The sequence below is a fragment of the Maniola hyperantus genome, chromosome 9, assembly GCF_902806685.2.
Source record: "Maniola hyperantus chromosome 9, iAphHyp1.2, whole genome shotgun sequence".
NCBI lineage: Eukaryota > Metazoa > Arthropoda > Insecta > Lepidoptera > Nymphalidae > Maniola > Maniola hyperantus.
The window spans coordinates 2,007,406-2,029,152 of record NC_048544.1 but is presented as its reverse complement, the minus strand read 5'-3'; the positions used below and the strand labels follow the sequence as shown (position 1 = coordinate 2,029,152).

General features: G+C 36.5%; 2 protein-coding genes across 3 annotated transcripts in view; one reads left to right on the top strand and one right to left on the bottom strand.

The window, feature by feature from the left end:
- Positions 1–328: 328 nt before the first annotated feature.
- Positions 329–14,431, top strand: Lac (septate junction protein lachesin). Of its 2 annotated transcripts, XR_011237061.1 has the most exons (11): positions 329–458; positions 1,570–1,688; positions 2,261–2,383; positions 2,823–2,979; positions 3,189–3,288; positions 4,112–4,268; positions 6,468–6,574; positions 7,094–7,233; positions 9,545–9,662; positions 10,461–10,752; positions 11,298–11,312. XR_011237061.1 is itself a non-coding variant. In XM_034971533.2 (10 exons), exons 1-10 carry the CDS (start codon positions 404–406, stop codon positions 10,480–10,482), a joined length of 1,098 nt encoding a protein of 365 aa, XP_034827424.1. In that variant the 5' UTR covers positions 329–403; the 3' UTR covers positions 10,483–14,431. The 2 variants fall into 2 exon arrangements, 1 of the variants encoding a protein (XP_034827424.1); XM_034971533.2 differs by having other exon boundaries at positions 10,461–14,431.
- A 1,708-nt stretch (positions 14,432–16,139) lies between these two features.
- LOC117984870 (fatty acyl-CoA reductase wat-like) overlaps positions 16,140–21,747 on the bottom strand; it is a 29,460-nt gene continuing 23,852 nt past the window's right edge. Inside the window, exons 11-14 of the mRNA XM_069501030.1 lie at positions 21,295–21,414; positions 18,897–19,026; positions 17,508–17,635; positions 16,140–17,215 (exon numbers count right to left, since the gene is read on the bottom strand). Of these exons, the coding sequence (XP_069357131.1) occupies positions 17,113–17,215; positions 17,508–17,635; positions 18,897–19,026; positions 21,295–21,414 (481 nt within the window). The 3' untranslated portion in view covers positions 16,140–17,112. The remainder of the gene's footprint in view (positions 17,216–17,507; positions 17,636–18,896; positions 19,027–21,294; positions 21,415–21,747) is intronic.

Below are 21,747 nucleotides of genomic sequence, written 5' to 3'. Positions count from 1 at the left end.
CACTGTAGTCTGTGGAAATGAATTCAAATTTCAAACTTTTCTGACACTTGTCACCCAGTTTTCTTGACCATAGATATGAAAATCTAGAATTTGAAGAACATTTAACTATTATTTTAAAAATAAAGCTTAAAATTTATAATAATTGAATATTTCTTTTTTCCAAATAAAAAGAAAGTATGTTTTTAATTTAATTTTTCACAATATTGGAACTTGAGTATTTTTTATTATGTTAACACTGTCATTAAAAATAATTTACATGTTAACACTGGAACATTATTTCTAAATCCAGCTCCTAGATGGCGCTATTAATCTAGTTTAGCAGCAGAGTTCTAAGATAGCATACCATGATATTATTTTTTCATTCGAAAAGGTGTGGTGTCGAAGTGAGCGTGTGTTGTTTACGATGGCGTTTCTAATTTTCGAATATTTAACACTTCTTTTGTTAATATCAACTGTTGGTAAGTGAAAATAAATGTAATTTAACTTTTCGGCTATACCTATTTGGATTTAGAGAAAATGTAATGATTTCTTACTACGAAAAATAGTGATCATAATTTTACTGCATCAATTGTTTGTGTTAAAAAATATGACGAGACGTTGAAATTTAGATCGACACACCCTGGTTAACTTAATATTCCTAATTCAGAATGCATTTTAATGCGTAATTACATAAGTATTTCAGCAAATATGCATATAATAATTATGAACTTGTGAAGCTATATAGATTAAAGACGCTCGCTCATCCAAAAATCCGGTCTCCATTTAAAATTTGGCTAATTAATTCAATAAGTTCGCACAAAATTTAAATATAGGTACTTAAATCTTTAAAAAATTACTAGGTTATGGTTTCCCGCCATTTGAATTCCCCTCCAAATGATAATCTATTGATTATTTCGAGCATCATTTTAAAACATTGCTTGTGAGATGCCCACATACGAGGTTCTCTATTTTAGTTTATTTTCTATATAACTAGGCTAACCTAGAGAAAGGTATACTTAGTAGTAGTTTTATTAAACCAATATCCCTGTTTTCTGCTCTGTATCATACCAGAACACAGAACGCACTTAGGTGCATTTTCTTCAGTGAAGAAAGGACCTTACACTTAGGAGACCATAGTGCTTAGCTGTATTAAGACAAAACTGCCTGTAATGCTAGAAATGGGTGCTAGCATGAGCTAGGTGATGCCCGTGACTCTGTCCGCGTGAATTTAGGTTTTCAAAAATCCTTTTTGATTATCCGAGATAAAAAGTAGCATAATTATGTCCTTCCCCCAGATGCAAGCTATCTCTGTACCAAATTTCATCAAATTCGGTTGAACGGATAGGCTGTGAAAGGCTAGCAGACAAACAGACAGACACACTTTCGCATTTATAATATTAGTATGAATTAGGAAGCTTTGCTTAAAAACATGAGTTGCAGCCATTTGTAATCCAAAGTCCAAAGAAACTTTCTTTATAATGTCATTTAAACAAGTACATCATTAACACAATAATTTGATAAGAAAATAAAAATAGTCCTCTTAATGTTTGTTATTATTTGTTGAAAGTTATCATTATATTTGTTTTGCAGCCAAAGGCCAGCGTACCCCGACAATCTCGCATATAACTCAAGAGCAGATAAGGGATATTGGGGGTCAAGTTGACCTGGACTGCTCCGTCCACTATGCTCAAGACTATCCTGTATTATGGGTAAGAAACATTGAGTTAAAAATATGTAGATATATGTAGATTGTAGGTATATGTAATTCTTAAAAAAAAATTGGTCATTTCTCCATTTTTAGGGTTCTGTACCTCAAAAGGAAATAAAGAAACTTTATAGGATCACTTTGTTAAACGTCACATCACTCAGTGATACTTTATTGATAACTAGCTGATGCCAGCGACTTTGGAATTAGGTTTTTTAAGAATCCTATAGGAACTCTTTGATTTCCGGGATAAAAAGTAGCCTATGTCACTCTCCAGGTCTTTATCTATACCCATGCAAAAAATCACGTCTATCCGTTGCACCGTTGCGACGTGATTGAAGGACAAACCAACAAACAAACACACTTTCGCATTTATAATAAGGGTACTGATGATAAACTTTCTGTTTAGGTCGGTGCAGTGTCAAAAATTATCTGTATGATATTTTGTTATTTTTCTTTCTTATCTTTGAGAAGTATTCCATAGTAACAACAGCCGTTCTGATGAAGCTATAGGTATTTACATCTATTTTTTTAGCAAAGCAAAGTATCGTCTGTTCTAATAAAACTCTTTTACAGGTAAAATACGACCGTCTCAAGACAACAGAGTCACTTCCCCTGTCCACAAACTCCGGTTTAATCGTCAGGGATTCCAGATTTTCACTCAGATACGATGATGCCTCGGCCACATACACATTGTCGGTAAGGATAATTCCGCTTCAATCCATTTATAACTTTGTTAGATGAAAGAGGTTAACAAAAAAACGAAATTCAAGCTGGCTCTAGATAAATCGAGATTCTTGAAACCTCAATTTATCTTAAGCCAGTTTGAATTTCGTTTTATGGCAAGAATAAATTTAATAAGTTAATTAATTTTTAAGTTGGAGCTGGAAAGTCCTTGATTGGAGACCGCGTTTTAAGCAAGCGTAGTGTGGGACGCCCTCCAGCACGATGGACCGACGACATAAAGAGGCTGGATGAGGAAGGCTGAGGACCGGGTGTGGTGGCGCTCTTTAGGAAAGGCCTATGTCCAACAGTGGACGTCCACATGCTGATGATGATGATGATGATGATTATGATGATGAATTAATTTTTAATTAGAAGGCAAAAGGAGGTTTCTGTATCTTTGTTTTGTCAACAGATCAAAGATATTCAAGAGACTGACGCTGGATGGTATCAGTGCCAGGTGCTGATATCCATCAGTAACAGGATCACAGCTGAAGTGGAGCTGCAAGTGCGCAGACCGCCCATCATCTCTGACAACTCCACCAGGTCCATCATAGCCAGTGAGGGAGAGAGTAAGTCTAACAAGATTACTGGCATCAGTGCCAGATCTGATATCTGATATTGTTTGAAGTCAGTGTATAAATAAACTGTTTATCAGCTAGGCGGGCAAGTATCGTAAGATTATTCTGGATGTTTCTTTTACAATGAATTTTGACTTGAAATGGGTTAGAAAACGGTTTTCTGAAAATACTTCCGATAAATTGAATTGAATTTTCTCTAGGTGCCGTAATGGAGTGCTACGCTGGCGGGTTCCCGCCACCGAAGCTCTCGTGGCGTCGCGAGAACAACGCCATTCTACCCACTGGAGGCTCCATCTATCGGTAAGTTTTATACCTAAGCCACAGCCTAAAACTTCATACAGACACGCTCGTCTCTGCACTGGACGGCACACCTAGCGCCGTCGTGCAGAAACCTACCCCAAACCAACACGGACCTACAACATCACCGCGCAGCGGCGAAGTGGGCGATCCACCCGCTGTGCGGTGAACCAAGACGGAGACAACCAAAACCACTAGGGCCCAAAGCCAAGAATGGCAGGCCCTAGCCGGCAAGGCTAAAAGATAAACACCTGGGCATAAAGATGCCCAGCGACGCGCCCGGGTAAGGAGGCAATGCCTCGAGGCCCGTACCCCCATCTGACCCCGATGAGATGACCCCAACATCATCATACAGACAAAGACGTTGAGACAGCAATTCTGTGAGGTGGATTATACCGACCGGCAGAATTCGGCAGAACAATCTTTAATTATTTTTCTTAGTTAATCAGTTGTTCGGGTGCTAACGCTTTTTTTTATTTTAAAGAGGTGGTTGTAGTTTTCGAGGTTTCTTGTAGTGCTGATAATTAGGCCAAGAATGTTGACTATTTTGAAATCCAAGATGGTCATCGATTTTTTTTAATATTTTAAGAAATTAATAAGTAGTTCTAGTTTAGTAGTATTTCCGAAATTTTTTGGACCCTTCTAACGAACACGATGTCCATTTTGAAATTCAAGATGACCGTTATTTATTATTTTTAGAAATCGATATAGGTAGCATTTTCAAAAAAATTTAAGTTAAAAAATATTAACCTTACCCAACCTAGCCGTGGCTGGTACAGTTATTTGATGTCAAACTGTCTTAATTAATGCTATTTGTTTCTTTTAGTGGCAACACCCTGCACATCACCTCGATCCACAAGGAAGACCGCGGTACATACTACTGCGTGGCTGAGAATGGCGTGGGCAAGGGCGATAGACGGAACATCAACTTGGAGGTCGAGTTCGCGCCCGTCGTCACAGTGCCGAGACCAAGGCTGGGACAGGTGAGTGTTGCTACTTGCTGCCTCGCCTAAAAAATATACCGGCCATCGCCGATTGAAAATTTAGATCATTTTCGTAATTAGCACACCCCAAAAAACTCGGGCATGATCTTTGTTTAATCAAAAAAAATTAAAAAACACGATGGCCATCTTGGATTTTAAAATGGTTCATTTTCGTAATTACATCCATGTCAAATTCTTAAAAAAAATATGATGGCCATCTCCGATTTCTTTAGATCATTTTTGTAATTAGCACCTCGACAAACTTCAGAAATAACACACAACTCTATTTGATTAAAAAAAAGCCTTGGCCATTTTGAAATCCAAGATGGCCAAGGCTTTTTTTTCATAATCAACACTCAGAAAGTCCTCGGAAATTACATTCATGTCGAAATGTTGAAGATTTTTCTTGTTTTATAACTGTTTATTATTATTAACAAAGATATGTACTAGAAAGAGATAAAAAAAAAATCTGATGAGATACATTGTTCCTTTTTTATTAATTTTTAAAGTGGCAAACACCCCTTTACCTAAAAAATAAAAAAATAAAATGAATAACTCGAAAACGATACACTTTTGCATTAAGCACTTTAGGGGTCTTTTGATAGCTAATGTCCTGTACTATAACGCCTTAACGGGATCGTGTCCTATTTTCCTGTAACCCTGTATAATTTTGTGACAGCCCTAGTTGATGCAACCGCAAAGCAGTCTCGTCCGCAAATATCAAAGGCATCGGGTTACTGATATTATTTACACTGTGGTTTTAGATTGATGGCTAAAACCATCGTTACGATCAATTTATGATCAATTTAGATCAATAGATCGATAACTTGTCCCAAGTACAACATCCGCCTTGACTGTAATTATCAACTTTGTGTCGTCGTTGTCGTCAACTGATAAACGTCAACTGCTGGACATAGGTCTCTTGTACAGTACGCGGCAGAAAGTAATGTACATCGACCTTTAGAAGGAGATAGCAGATTTGTAGAGCATTGTCTCCGTTGTTGAAACCGACAAAACGTCATATAGATATGAGTGACAGAGTCAACGCTCTACAAAGCCGAAATGTCATTCTAAAGGCGTTCGATTCGATTAGATTACTTTCTGCCGCGTACTGTACCTACATCCACAAGCTACGGTCTTGCGCCGCCGACATCCAGCGCCATCCTGCGATGTCATTGAATAGAATAGAAAATAAACTTTTACAAGTAATTTTGAATCGTCAAATGCATCTGCCACTGGTTTGGAATGCCTTTTCTACCGAGAAAGCAAGAAACTCGGCGATGGCTCTTTTCCAAGATTCAGTTTATAACTATGCCATGAAGCTTCAATAGCTCAACCGGTAAAGGAATGGACTGAAAACCGAAAGGTCGACGGTTTAAACCCCACCCATTGCACTATTGTCGTACCTACTCCTAGCACAAGCCTGACGCTTAGTTGGAGAGGAAAGGGGAATATTAGTCATTTAACATGGCTAATATTCTTTCTAATAAAAAAAAATTACAATCCTGCGCTTTGCCGGAGCTCTTTTATTATTTACGTGATCTTCGATTGTGTAATAAATGCCTTTTTCAGGAGCATACTTTTGACGACCTCCCTGGCGCAGTGGTGAGCGCTGTGGTCTTAATAGTGGGAGGTCCCGGGTTCGATTCCTGGCAGGGGTTTGGAATTTTATAATTTCTAAATTTCTGGTCTGGTCTGGTGGGAGGCTTCGGCCGTGGCTAGTTACCACCCTACCGGCAAAGCCGTGCCGCCAAGCGATTTAGCGTTCCGGTACGATGCCTTGTAGAAACCAAAGGTGTATGCATTTAATAAAAACTGCCATACCCCTTCCAGGTTAGCCCGCTATCATCTTAGACTGCATCATCACTTACCACCAGGTGAGATTGCAGTCAAGGGCTAACTTGTATCTGAATAAAAAAAAAAAAAAACATTTTTTAAACTTATAGTACATGTCACTATTATTATAAAAGGGTTATAAAAGAGAGACTATTCATAAGCACTTGTAAAAAAAGTTTACTTGAATAAAACATATTCTATTCTATTCTATTCTAAAGAGAATATATCCATTCCTACAAATGACTTTTGGACTTTCCTGAGGCGGAGCTTAGGAGTCGCAAGCTTATTACGGTATGATGTCGTCATACCACGTCGTCTGTCCACCCAGTATTTGTATCATAATGGATTAATTGTCTGTTCCAGGCCCTGCAATACGACATGGACTTGGAATGCCACGTCGAAGCCTACCCTCCACCGGCTATCACGTGGCTGAAGAACGAGGTGCAACTGTCCAACAACCAACATTATAGGTGAGAGGTACTAGGACCTCATAGGAAAGTTCAGTCACTCAGAGGGCGATGGAGAAAGCTATACTTAGAGTTTCTTCCAACCATATAGTATTATGCACGCTGCGCTCGCCATCTAGCTCCTTCGCTCTTTCTTTAGTATTCCGTACCTCAAAAGGAAAAACGGAACCCTAGGATCACTTTGTTTTCTGTCTGTCGGTCTGTCAAGAAACCTATAAGGTACTTCCCTTAGAATCATGAAATTTGGCAGGTAGGTAGGTCTTATAGCAGACATAAGGGGAAAATCTAAACACCGTGAATTTAGGGTTACATCACACAAAAAAATTAAAAATTAAAATTAAAATTGTATTTTCAATTTTCGAAGTAAGATAACTATAGCAAGTGGGGTATCATAATATGAAAGGGATTTGGCTGTGCATTCTAAAACAGATTTTTATTTATTTTTATGCTTCACAGTTTTTGAATTATCATGCAAAATGTCGAAAAAATAGACTAGTACGGAAATTAATTTATTTTTTCCAGGATCTCCCACTTCGCGACTGCGGACGAGTTCACCGATACTACACTGCGCGTGATCACGATCGAGAAACGTCAGTACGGCCTCTTTACTTGCAAGGCCCAGAACAAACTCGGCTCCGACGAAGGCACGGTCGAACTGTTCGGTGAGTTTTACTTTACTATCTGCTTACGCTACGCTGTGGTTACTACAGTTGGTATAGATGCGGCTAGCGATTGATTGTTATTAATATAGTCGCAAAAATGTAATAGGCCCGTTTTGACATTTGTGAAAGACCATAGAATGTAACTTGAAGCGAAACTGAAAGAAACAATAAAATTAAAATTAATTACATAAAGTGTTTAAAAAAAATAAGTAAATCTTTTAGACGTGTAAAATAATATGAAATATACACCTTACCACCCTTATTCCCTTCTTTCCACGCACGTGCAAACTGTGGAACCAACTCCCATCGGCGGTGTTCCCACTACATTATAACATGGGGTTATTCAAGGGGCGGACCAACAAATTCCTAAAAGGCCGGCAACGCATCGGCGGCTCCTCTGGTGCTGCAAATGTTCATGGGCGGCGGTAATCACTTAACATCAGGTGACCCGCCTGCTCGTTTGCTCGCTATATCTATTAAAAAAAATATATTGCGACTATTCTTTTTGCGCTTACTTTATTGTAGCGTGCAATTTCTAATTATTACGAAACGTTTCGAAAACAGTTACGTTCTCAGTCATTTTCTTTTTTAATAATAGTGTTGTAACCATTTAATTACTGAATTTAACCAGCTTTCGATTTTAATAGTAATTAAATATTATGTAGTGATATTTTATCAAATCGATCAAATACTGATACAAACTTGAATCGATCTATCGTAAGTATCGAGTACCGAGTCGTATGGTTCATAACTAATTACGACGACGCGATGACAAATGTCAAAACGGGCCTCTTATATTTTACGACTATAGTATTGATGTTACAATAGTTACAGTACTACCACTTTTATAAGTCACATCGGCAAAATTCGCTTGCGCAGAAAACTACTGGACGGATCGGGCTTTTTGGCACACAGATAAGTATTATGACGTAGATATCCGCAAAGAAACGATTTTTTAAAGTTCCAGCGCTGAGGGGGTTTGAAATTTGTGTAGTCCACGCGGACGAAGTCGCGAGCAGCTAGTTCAAAAATAATATTTCTGCGCAGGTGCATCGGTGTAACTTATAAAAGTGGTAGTACTCTACTTGTATTGATTTTAATATTTAGTTTTCAAGTTTTTTTATGTCAGGGTTGAAACTCAATATAGCATGCGAATTCGCAAAAGTTGCGAAATCTTGCAGTAGTATCGGTATATTGATATACCGATATTATTTGTTCGATATATCGATAATTTGGAGCGATATTTAACTCTTTGATGTATCGATGTATCGATTTAAAATACCAACTATCGAAATGGTATAAAAATCGATATTTATTCGGACCGAAAAACAAATTACTTACTACCTACCTACATTTTTATTTTTACTTGCTATATTTTTTCATTCAAAATATCGATGCTCCACCGGATTAGGCTCAAAGGGCTAGAACTCAGAGTCGTACAAAAATTCTATCAGATTGGTCGATCGATAAGTCCCTTTAAAATTTTATTATTTTATCTATGACCTGCGACATATCACTTACAAATTAAATTAGCATTTAGACCGATATATCGATTTTTTATTGAAATTTTAATATCGATTTCAAATTTTTTTTTGCACTTCCAACACCCCCAAATCGCAGCTTTAAAGATGCAACATCGCATCACGATTTTGAGTTTCGATCCTAAAAAGCATTTTGAATGACGCAAAGAGCTTCGGCTGCTATCGTAGATAGAGTAATAAAGGTAGATACAGGAACGTTTGCTTTCTCATTCGCACTAAAAAGAGAGCACAGATAAAGTTACTAATGTGATAAACAGAGACGCAGCTAACCTATTTTTTGTCCCTTATCGTGTAACTGGTTTTTTTTCAAGAATACATACAAGGAATGCAACTTTAGTTGCAAAACTGAGAATTCGTCGCGTAATTGTATTTCAATTCAATTCTCTTTATTGCGAATTTGGATTAGTTTACAGATGTTAAAGGTATTATTAGTGTACATTCAAATTCTACCCTGCGGCATGCAGTGATACATTAATTTAAACTACATTACTACTTAACTACATTACTTTCTCATTACTTATTTACTTGTTTTCACATAAAAAACGTTTAATACAAATATTGTTGATCGGTTAATACAAATATTGACTACTAAACAATGGTAATAATTATCGTGTTATTCATCGTTACGTCGTGCTATCGCTATCTCATACGCGGTTATACAGTACTTCAATCTATCTTTATTACTCTTTCTACGGCTGCTATTTTAGCGTAATTTTGGCTGTTTTTTTACATATTTTTTGACGTTTTCTCTTTCCCGCGCATGCATATAGAAACTATAATACCGGTGTGCCCGCCCGCGTGTGGACAGGCGCGCTACGGTGGCGCCGCTAGTGTGAGCGCCTCGGAGTTTGTCGTGGCCTGCCTCGCGCTCTACGTGCTTTGGCTGAGGTATAGCTTTATTTTTTTAATTTTTTCGTAGGCCCGTGATTCGACGGTTTTGACTTTTCTTTTTTTCATGGAATGTTGACTTTTGTATTTTACTTAGCTTCTTTTTTCGGCTGAAGAATATTTTAAAGGCAGTAAATTATAGAGTGTCTTATGTAATTAAAACATTTTAAAAGTGGCTGTATTTTTAAGTAGCCCGCTAGTTGTTATTTAAATAACATTTTTTTAAATGCAATTTTTATAGCCCACAATATTTTTTTCTCCCATTGATTTTATATGGGTACAAATCCATTCTAATATTATTAATGCGAAAGTGGGTCTGTCTGCTAGCATTTCACGGCCCAACAGTTTAACCGATTTTGATGAAATTTGGTACAAAGTTAACTTACATCCCGGGGAAGGACAAGCTACTTTTGATTCCGGAAAATCAAAGAATTCCCATGGGATTAAAAAAAACCTAAATCCATGCGGTTGAATTTGCGGGCTTCATCTAGTATGAAATATATAAACTATAACTCTTTTCTTTTTATTATTTATTCATGAAAAAGCTTAGAATTCTTAAGAATTTTACTTTAATATTTCTGGGCTATAACTGTTCGGAAAATTACCAGAAATATGCAACTTTTATAGCCGATAAAGCCTCTAATTTTCTTTTTTCTCGTATTAGTAATATTGTAACAGTATCAATCAAAAAAATCCTTTCGCAACCTTTTTCAAAATTGGAAAAAAGTAGTTTTTTAAAAATTTGAAAAAAAACCTGTCATACTTTCTTTTAATACATAACTTTTGTATCGCTTACAGAGTCGCTGATACCAGATATTAACTACTCCGGCCTACGGTTGGACCCGCAGATATACGGAAATTCGGCGTCGCGGAAACATATCATTCCTTTCCGTACATTTCTTATTACATATCTTCTTTATGGTGAATGTAGAAAATAATTGATTTAAGAAAAATTCAAAACATTCAATTTTTATAATCTAGGATGGTTCTAAAAATATGGTGTGTAAGTTTTATATATCGATCTCTTTGGCAGCTATTTGTTAAGAATTATACATAGATATACAATAATACTATTTACATAGGGCCGGTTGTTTCAACAAACTTTGACGGACACGTAACCTTTAAATATGGCGCTAACGAACGTAAGTAAAGAAAAAGCGTTGATTCAGCATCTATTAGCGCTAACGTTCGTTAAAAAGTTACGTTTACGTTAACCAGTGCTGGCGCCATTGGTGATCGTCAAATCAGTTCGTAACTTCATACTTCCTACAAACGGAATATTTTATTTACAAATTATAATGGAATCAAATTAATTCAAAGCTTTTAATGGTAGTTTTTTTGAAGATGAAAGAGAATTTGTAAGAAAGAAAAAGTGTTTAAAATGCGAAGTAGCAATATTAATAACTATGTATATAATTTAATATACTTAAAATGAAATAAAAAAAGGATACGGAAAAGTAAGTTAATTTTTAGAGTTAGTTTCGCAACCAAAATAACAATGACGAACAGTTTTTTGTACAATGAAGCAACGCACGTAAATTAACAGATGTTAAAGTTCGTCTACGTCTGTTAAATTTTAACGAACGTATCTTACGAAGACCAATGGTTTGAAACAACAGGCCCATAGTACGCTAGATACGTGATTGAAGCAACTTCAAAAACACCCAAACTTCAATCTGCTCGCACTAAACGTCTTTGCTCAACGTTTCTGATACGAACCGCTAATTATTTAGCAAAATTGTGGGTAAATAACATATCGTGTTAGTTATTAGAACTAACACCGAAGATCCGATTGGTAGATCTTCTTGTTTTTCAGGTACATAGTTATTTAGATTGAAGGTAATGAAACAAACGTATTCTGCAGCGGAGTGTGTAACGCTCAGACTAAGTACCAAGGAGACTTGGCATCAAAATAATAATACCTTGTTAGAGCAAGCTAGGTGTATAGAAAGGCTCTGAAGAATGACAAAGATAGAAACACGGTTTTTTGTCTTTGTCATAGTTTAGCTTTTTTTGTTGGGCACAGTTGTCATATGTGCCCAACAAACCTCTGTGATAGTAATTTATTGCGAATATTACGAGTTTTTATTTAGTTTTCTGTTTAAAATTTAGTATTGAAAGTTTGTAGAAGCCATTTATGTTGCATTACTGTGTGGCTGTAAAAGTTGTAGCGAACGCAAATTATGAGACATAATCTTCCATACGTAAGTATTATTTCTTTTGTTGTTTCGTCCCTTTCGGGTATACGCGTCTGACAAGTCTCCTTGATTCTTAGTCTGAGTTTGACACAAAGTGTCAATTTTAGTTCCCGGTACGCTCGGTGGGGCGCTTTGAAATCGGCACAAAAAATATCTGTCATTTTGTATGGCACGCCATTTTATCTAGTGTACTATCTAAATGTAAATAGTTCATACATATCTATGTTTCTAAACATTTATCTTTGTAGCCGCTATTTGTACAAATTTACAAAAAACAGCATTTTTTAAACAATTTATTTAATTTTTTGTATAACGCGGGATTCAAATCTAGTAAAAAACCACTTTAATAATTAAACTTGAAGCTACCAAAACTCCAATAAGTAATCTTAATTGCAACTACGTACAAATGAATCTAGTTTAGATAATAAGTATATAATATAATTAATTACATATTATGCATTTACGCATCTCGGAGTCCAGATTTTTATAAGTATTCTAAAAAATATAGAGAACTGGTTAGTCAATTTTTAAATCTTAAAACGGATCTTAGACGGGCTAGTTTTTCGGCAATTTTAGAAGCAATTTGATGTTGCCTGCCTAACAATATTGGTTTTTTGAGGTTACTTCAATAATAATTAGACGCAGTTATCGGCAAGATAGCCAAGAAAATTTTTGACAATCTCGGTTATGACTGACCTCCTAAATATTTTAGCGTTTAGCGATATCATTTATCTCAACAAGCTGACATGAATTTCTCTTTCTATGTGTATTTTATACATACTTTATTAAAAGGTTTTTTAATAAAAAAAAAGAGTCCGACGAATTGAGAACCTCCTTCTTTTTTGAAGTCGGTTAGAAAAGAGAGACTTTACATGAAATGACTATCCTGCATACCAGTGCAACGAAAAACCAAACATTATGTTACCAAAGTAGAAAATAGTTTTTCAGATTTTTCCCATAGAAAATAGTTAAGATATAATATAAAACCATAGAGATGTATAAGAAACCTCTTTTTGTAATGTGTGTGTACTTTTATATATAATATTTTTGTAACGATTGCAATACAGTATAATAATGTCACAGCGTGAATACATACAGTAAGACGACGTTCTTGATGTTTTCGAATGAGTCTGTTTTACGGTCGAATCACCTCCATACTCTCAATAGCTCAACAGTTAAATGTCCGGATTAACGCCTGAATCCAGCGGCTCCCTGCGACTCATCTGATGTCGTCCGTCTACCTAGTCTTCCAACGCTGCGTCTTCCGGTGCGAGGTCGCCATTCCAGCACCTTGGAACCCTAACGTCTATCGGCTTTACGAACTATGTGCCCTGTCCATTGCCACTTCAGCTTCGCAACCCGTTGAGCTATGTCGCTTACTCTAGTTCTCTTGCGGATCTCCTCATTTCTGATTTGATCACGTAGAGAAACTCCAAGCATAGCTCTCTCCATCGCCCGCTGAGTGACTTTGAGCTTTCTTATGAGGCCCATAGTTAGCGACCATGTCTCGGATCCATATGTCATCACTGGTAACACGCACTGTTCGAAACACATAATTAGAATTTGTTCTGCCGGTCGGTATAATCCCTCTGCCCTGCCGTCTCGCCCCTTTCCCCCCGCAGGATTGCTCTATCTGGACGTACCGACTGTATGAAGTATATCTTTAGGCTGTGGTAATGTGCAGAGTAGTTTCAGAGAATAATAAATATAGTGACGAAACTGAAAGTACATGACTTGTGCCGACATTGAAATATTATACTTAACTAAATTACTTAGAAGAAATTTCGAATCTCTGATATTTTTAATATATTTTAGTCACCATAAAATATTGTCTAGTCTAGTCTATTGTCTAAATGCCGACTTTGAAATACGAGTATTAATTATTTACATAACTATTAAACAAAATTCCGAAATCTCTGATATTTTTAAAATATACTTTATTAGCCCTCAAAAACGGCCTTGTTTTGTGCTAATCTAGAACCAAGTGTTACCATAAAATCGCTACCATAAGTCTCTTTTGAATAAAAATGATATTATTTTATTGCTGGGCTACATTTATCAGCAACAATTTCAGCAAGCTGCAAGTTTTATAGCCCGCTTACGGCCTACGGGTAACTTTAATCTCCATAAATATTAAGCTTAATTTTGACAAAATCCTAAATTTTCTAAGACTGGTTACATTCCATTCTTGTAAGCAATAATATTTGTATGTTTTTAAATCGTAATAATCTAAAAATGGTTTTACTTTTAATATAATAATTATGTATTTGGCGTAATCTAAATTCCATCCATTTTCAGCATATTTTGTGTTTTAGTGTAAGTTTTATAGTGAAGACTTTTAAAATGATCTGAATTTAGAGAATACTATTATTTAAATATATTGTAAGTACCTAAGTAATCTTCCAAATGTGCTCCACTCCCTTTTGATGTTAGTCAAATGTATAATTTATATTTTTAAATAATATAATTTCTGTTTGTATATTTAATTTATAGTGCACTTCCTTAGCCTAATTTTTTGCGATATCCCAATGTTTTTAGTAGTGATTTGTTGCAATAAAGGGTTTTATAATACTATTTGAGTTTCAATTTACGACAATGGCACCGATTCTAAGCACAACCTAATTTTAGAGTATTCGCACCTTCTTCTTACTTGTTTATTGTAATATGAAAAGGACAGAAGCAGTTTGACATTTCTAAATTTAATTTTTAGATGGTAAAACCCGTGATTTTAGCACGCAGTCGCGAACCTACTGTTTAAATTTGTATTGGGGCCGATTCTCTTGTACACAATCTCTAAACTAAACTAAATTAACAGGTCTAAATCTAGTGCTATCCTTTTCCGCAAGCAACATTATGAAAGGAATAGCAATAGATTTAGACGTGTCATTTTAGTTTAGTTTAGAGATTGTGTACAACGCAATTAGCCAGTGGCACCGATTCTGAGCACAACCTAATTTTAGAGTATTCGCATGTTCTTCTTACAAATGTAATATGAAAAGGACAGACACAGTTTGACAGTTCTAAATTTAATTTTTAGATGGTAAAACCCGTGATTTTAGCACGCACTCGCGAACCTACTGTTTAAATTTGTATTGTGCACTAAAATTTAGAGTCTTTAAATGTGAAAGTCATGTTCCGTTCCTTTTTTAGCATTAGTAAAAAGAAAAGGATGCAGATACTCTAAATTTAGTTTAGAGAGAGACTAGAGAATTGGGGCCATTGTGCACTAAAATTTAGAGTCTCTAAATGTGAAAGTCGTGTTCCGTTCCTTTTTTAGCATTGTTAAAAAGAAACGGATGCAGATACTCTAAATTTAGTTTAGAGTAAGACAAAGGAATCGGTGTCAATGGCGTCGATTCTGATGTTTTTCTCTAAAATAAATTTAGAGTGTAAGTCCCGCAAATTGCTAATGCGCGTGGCCGCCATTTTACTGATGTCAGCACTAGACTGAAGTTTGGAGCTGATGTTATATTTTTATTTCGAATGACGTCATTTCGATGTTAATGAGACATGGTTCCAGCGCAATAGCAATTTGCGGGACTTATACATACCTGCATCTTTTTATTGTTGCTAAAAAGGGTCGTAAAATTAATATTCAATTTAAAAACTGAAACAAAAGGCTTACGACTGGCACCTAAAGTCTCGAGGTTTGACAGTGCTAAGATAAATTAGGTTTGTTTGTCCTTTTCTTACTACATTGATGAGAGAAAGATGCGAATTCTCTAAAATTATCTACTCAAACTCGGGTGCGTCCTGCGAGGCGGGCAGCGGCCGCGATGCCATGCGATGCCGCTCGGCACCCGCTCTCAATTAGGAGTTAGGACACCTCCACACGTCTTACGAGAAATTAAAAGTTAAAAAGTAATTAAAAGTTTGTTCTACACGCGGCTTGGCCGCCCAGCAAATAGTAAAAGTAAATTAAAACTACCTGACTGTTCATAAGCACTTTTAAAAAGTTTACATGAATAAAAAAACATTCTATTCTATTCTAGCAGACTTGAGTTAAAAAAAGAAAGATTGAGTTAAAACTAGACAGATTAATGCCAGTGGTATAACGCTGTCCCGTTTTAACAGTGTCTTAAGTCTAAGCAAAGTCAAAGTGCGCTCTATAGATCTCAGCCTTAGAGCAAGCTAGTCATTCTCGCTTCGTCTTTACTAGCTTCATTTTTAGGCTGATTAATAAAATGTCAGTCTTTGTAGTAGGTACCTAGCTTGTATCACTTGGATAATTCGTGATTCGTTTTAAAAAACTTGGTGTCAAAGAAAACAAAGCTTTAAAAATTCCCGTTTTTATTTTTACACAACATAAAAATAATATTTTTAAAGTATAGGTAATAAACAGTTGTACAAAGTTTTAACACAGCTTAACTAATCACCTGTACATAATACTAAATTAAATTAAGTACTAAGTAACGCTTTGAAATATACCAGCCAGGTACTGCCTAAATTTTGTTGCAATTCTGAGTGTGATCATCTTAGTCATCCGAAATCATGTGTGTGATCATTGCAACACGAGTTATAAACTCGTGGTTGCGATTGACATGATTGAGATTCGTCTCAGTCAATGATTGTCACAATCACGAGTGCGATCGTCACATATATATACTTATAACATAAGTGTGATCATTGCAATTACGAGTTCTTTGTCATGATTATGATTATCACAATCATGTTATTACCGTGTCCATAGTTTAACTTCCCACAAAATTGTGCCTACTTATATATTTTTAGATTCTAGATTTTACAATATTATTTAGTACTAGATGATACCCGCGACTTCGTTCGCATGGATTTAGGTTTTCTAAAACTTCGTAGGAAATATCCTTCCCCGATATGCAAGCTATCTCTGTACCAAATTTCGTCAAAATCAGTTGAACGGATGGGCCGTGAAAGGCTAGCAAACAGACAGACACACTTTCGCACTTATAATATTAGTATGGATTTTTGATAAATAGTCTGGTGTGAAAAAGTGATTTGTTAATTAGTTAAGTATTATTTCGATTTTATCTATAGGCGGCTATACAAATAGAAAGTTACTTACTTGGTTTTAAATAGATATCAGGCTTCTGAGTTATAATTTCATAGCTAGGTACATTGAATTTGTTAGATACTGTATTCTCTGAAGAATCTTAATTCTAATATTGTGGGTAGGTACAAAACTCCTTAACTAGATATTCAGAATGAAAGTATTAGATCATTCAATTTTATTCAGATTTTTCTCGTATTGCACCAATCGTAAATTTTCTTTTTTATTACCAGTTGAATAATTTAAAAAATGCATTAAAAGCGAGCCACAGAGCGTAGACCACGAGGACAGTGAAAAGAATACGCACTATCTGGTGAAGATAGTATAATCTGAAACAAGAATGAGTACAGCTTTAGAACATATAAAACTGATATAATATGTCGAATTTTGACTACAACTACAACTTTGACTTTGACTTTGCTCTACAAGGAGACAGCGTTATGTCTGCCTCGTTTTAATTGAAACTTAAGTCTGAGCCACAGATTAATATGGTCTGAGCAAAGTTAAAGTAGTACGGTACGCTCACGCCATAAATAAGCCAGTGAAAACGTTTCGTGGTAATTGATCGCTCTGAATCTATTACCATGAACAGAAGAGAGTGAAGTTAAAAAAAAATTATACCTTTTCCACTTGATTCTCGCCTGCGGCAGCGTGTCGTCTGATTCTTTAAACAGGTATCGGCGGATGCCCGCGAGGTAGTCGTCGAAGTACGTACTCCAGTCCACCTCGCTCATACTGAACGGGAATATCTGCCGAACAAAACAGCTGGGATATACAGACAGATATGAGATATTGAATCTCAAATATAGCCTCGATAGATCAACGGTTAAAGGAACGGACTGAAAACCGAAAGGTGGCCGGTTCGAATCCCACCCGTTGCACTATTGTCGTACCTACTCCTAGCACAAGCTTTACACTTAATTGGAGGGGAAAGGGGAACATTAGTCAGCAATTAACTTGGCTAATATTCTAAATAATATCTGTCCCGGCTTTACTCACTGAATTGGCTAATATTCTTTTAAAAAAAATTGGGTTCTGTATTAGGTATGTTAATGTTAGCGTCATAAAGTACAAAGTGGTTGACCTTATAAATTATAGTACAGTACGCGGCAGAAAGTAGTGTATATCGGCCTTTAGAATGTCATTTCGGCTTAGTAGACCGTTGTCTCTGTTACTCATACCTATATGACTTTTTGTCGGTCTCAGCGACAGAGAGAGTGCTCTACAAATCTGCTATCTACTTCCAAAGGTCGCTGTTCTGTCGCGTACTGTAAACAGGCTTCTTATAAAATTATACGTTTCTCTCGGAATTTTAAAACATAGCTTTAGTTTTGCATCATAATGTGATATCGTATAGTCATGATTATCATCACTTTAATCACGAGTGTGATTATTATAGTCATGGTGGCTGTAATCGTGAGTGATGATCGTAGTCATGATTATTATCACTTTAATCACGAGTGTGATTATTATAGTCATGGTGGCTGTAATCGTGAGTGATTATCGTAGTCATGATTGTTATTGCCTCGATCATGAGTGTGATCATCGTAGTCACAAATACTACCAGTGCAATCGTGAGTGATAATATTGGACGCCGCGCTAGTACGTCAAGAGGATCCAATTCAAACAGAGTTAGTTTTTAGATCTGAATCTAAAGTCTGAAAATTTAAAGTAGAATTAACTTAAAACTTTATAGGTACATAGTCGGTACAAAATAACTCCTCACGTGCCATTTTAACTCTATGGGTCAACTGTCATGTCAAAAGTACATGTTCACCTTGAAAATTATAGTGATATTATATTGAAGTTATATATGGGTTAGATCATTTTTACGCAACAACGTCCAATTTTAAATATGATTTTTCTCTGATGAATCTCATCATCGGTAGTCGTGGTCGCTATCACTGTAATCGGAAGCATGATCGTAGTCATGATTGTAATCGTCTTAATCATGAGTGTGATTATCGGAGTCATGATTGTTATCACCGTAATCATGAGTGTATTATGTACCTGTTTATCTAAGTCGGCAGTGTTTTCCCACAGCGCTCTCGTCCGTCGGTTACAGAACTTGATCTCGTGCGTGCAGAAGTAACTGATGACGGATGAAAACTTGTGGATTTTGCGGTACACCTTTAACATCCTGGAAAATAAAATACTCTCTTTGTATGGCTGCCCAGACTAACATCCTATCATCCATAATTATGACCTATTATCTTATAGCCTCAATGTATTTAGTTGAATACACTTAAGCTAATCCAGCCAAGTCTGCCGAGTCTTCGATGCCATAATAACTAATTATATAGCATAAATAGCAAAAAACCCATTGGAAATGAGATATTGACAAGAAAAGCGCAAAAAACCGATTTTTGTGACCTTTGACCTTGAAATTTAATAGTTGCGTACACCCTACCATATGTAGGTTTGGAGACAGTGTCAATATACAAGTATTTACAGAAGCAGTGGCGTGCACAGGAGTTCAAGCCAGGGTATGCATTTAGGTATGAACTTATTACATGGCTGGTTAAAAGGAAAAATAAGCATTGATTTATTACAATGAGGGTAAGCAGTGCTTTTATGCCTCTATGAGCTGCACGCCACTGTACAGAAGGGTAAGGTAAGGGACAGCTGGGTATCTCGAACTCCGAGGTGAACTTACTATAATGACTGGGCTATATAATAAACGTACCGGTAAAGGAGTGGACTGAAAACCGAAAGGTCGACGGTTCAAACCCGCCCGTTGCACTATTGTCGTACCTACTCCTAGCACAAGCCTGACGCTTAGTTGGAGAGGAAAGGGGAATATTAGTCATTTAACATGGCTAATATTCATTAAAAAAAAAAAAAAAAAAAGGAAATATGTACATTGTACCCACACCTTCAGCTAATTTAACTCAAGTCTGGAAAGTACTGCTGTACTTGACATTGGTGAGGTTTCAAATTGGCAGAGATCACAATGGATCGGAGACGGACAGTGTGATGGCGATACGGATTAACGCATTGTATGCCCACACCTGCAGCGTTGCGATGACGCACGACGTCGCAGCACAAGAGAACGACGCAGTGTCTTCTAGCAGTGGAACACTGTGGTTGAGATCTATAGAGCGCACTTTGACTTTGCTCAGACTTAAGATTAAGTTAAAACGAGACAGATTTATGTGAGAGATATAGCTCGGTCGGTTCAAATTCAAATTTCTTTATTGCGAATATGGGTAAACAGTGCAGATATTACAAAACAAAAAGGTACAGCCAAATTCTGCCTATTAGCATGCAATATGTTATGACTTATGATATACCGAACAACGTGTACATAGTTTTGATTAGTCAAATTAAATACTTAGTCACAAAAAAATACAAATTTAAATGATAATGTTACAAATGTCAAAAATTAAAATAAAACTAAAATTTCTCTACAAGGTAATCATTAATCGAGTAATATGTCTTTTCTAACAATAGTTTTTTTCAATTTTATCTTAAATAAAGGAAGTTCTCGCGTCTCAATTATATATTTGGGCAAGTGATTATACAAGAGTGGCCCAGTGGCAAAAAAACTTTTGGAGAAATGAGCGGTTCTACTAGGAGGGTGCCGCAGTTTAAGCACATGCCTTTTACTATTGAAGTTTTCATATAATTTCAATTCCTCCTTCCGCTTCGTCTCTCATCCATCCATCCGTTGAAACGAAGACGCATCGCTTTAATGTGGCATGTTATCCATACTAATATTATAAATGCGAAAGTGTGTCTGTCTGTCTGTCTGCTAGCTTTTCAAGGCTCAACCGTTCCACCGATTTTGACGAAATTTGGTTCAGGGATAGCTTGCATCCCGGGGAAGGACATAGGCTACTTTTTATCCCGGAAAATCAAAAAGTTCCCAAGTTAAGTTGTCTTACTATAATTAGACATTGAAATATGTATGGTGCTAAATAACTAAGTATAGTAATTGTTAGTTAGTGATTTTTTTTATGTTTCCGTGTATTTTATTAGTTCTGTTTAGTTATCATTAGTTTATGATTCCGTGGCGTCACCCGGTTCAGGGTACCAGCTGAAAATCAGCGCTGTATGTTCTTGTGCAACAAGGCATACAGCATAATGCTGAGCTGGGACCCTTTTTTCGGGTTGTGCCACACAATATGACAGTTTGTTCCGGCGCTTCTTTTGCTTGTTCTCAGGTGGAAGAAGCGCCGGAATAACCAGCTCTTAGCTTTCAGTTGTAATGTGTGGCACAATTGCATAAATAAACGTCTTTTTTTTCTTCTTCTTTCTTCTTTCAAGGGATTTTTAAAACCTAAATCCACGCGTACGAAGTCGCGGGTATAAGCTAGTTCAAAATATATGGGAAACGACGCAACGCACTAATGAGGCATAGCTGGGGACTCAAGGACTTGCACAGCCTCAAAAGAAGGGGGCTTACTTGGGTTTCTTCCCAATGCACATAGCGAGCCCGTCGACGAGCGCAGCGGGGAGCAGATGCAGGAACAATATACAGATTTGGTTCATGAGCGGTGACTTGTTCAGTCGGAGTGAGAAATACCTGAAAAATAAAATGAAATCTTGTTAAATGTATAAAATGTATTAGTATAGGTGAGTGTATGAACTGTATGTGTCTGTGTGTATGTGTGTGTTCATATCTGAGTGTGTGCTTGTGTGTATGTGGATGTGAGTTTTTGTGAGTGTGATATGGAGTTGTGTGATTTTAGTATGTTAGTGAATCTAAGCATATTTTATTTATTCTTGTTTTTCTTTTTTCTTAGATGAGGACCCCTCTTGGGTATAGGCCTCCTCCAGGTGGTGCCATTTATTTCTGTCTCATGAATCGGGAATCTCGGGAATCAACACATGATTAGTGGTCTACACTAATTAGAAA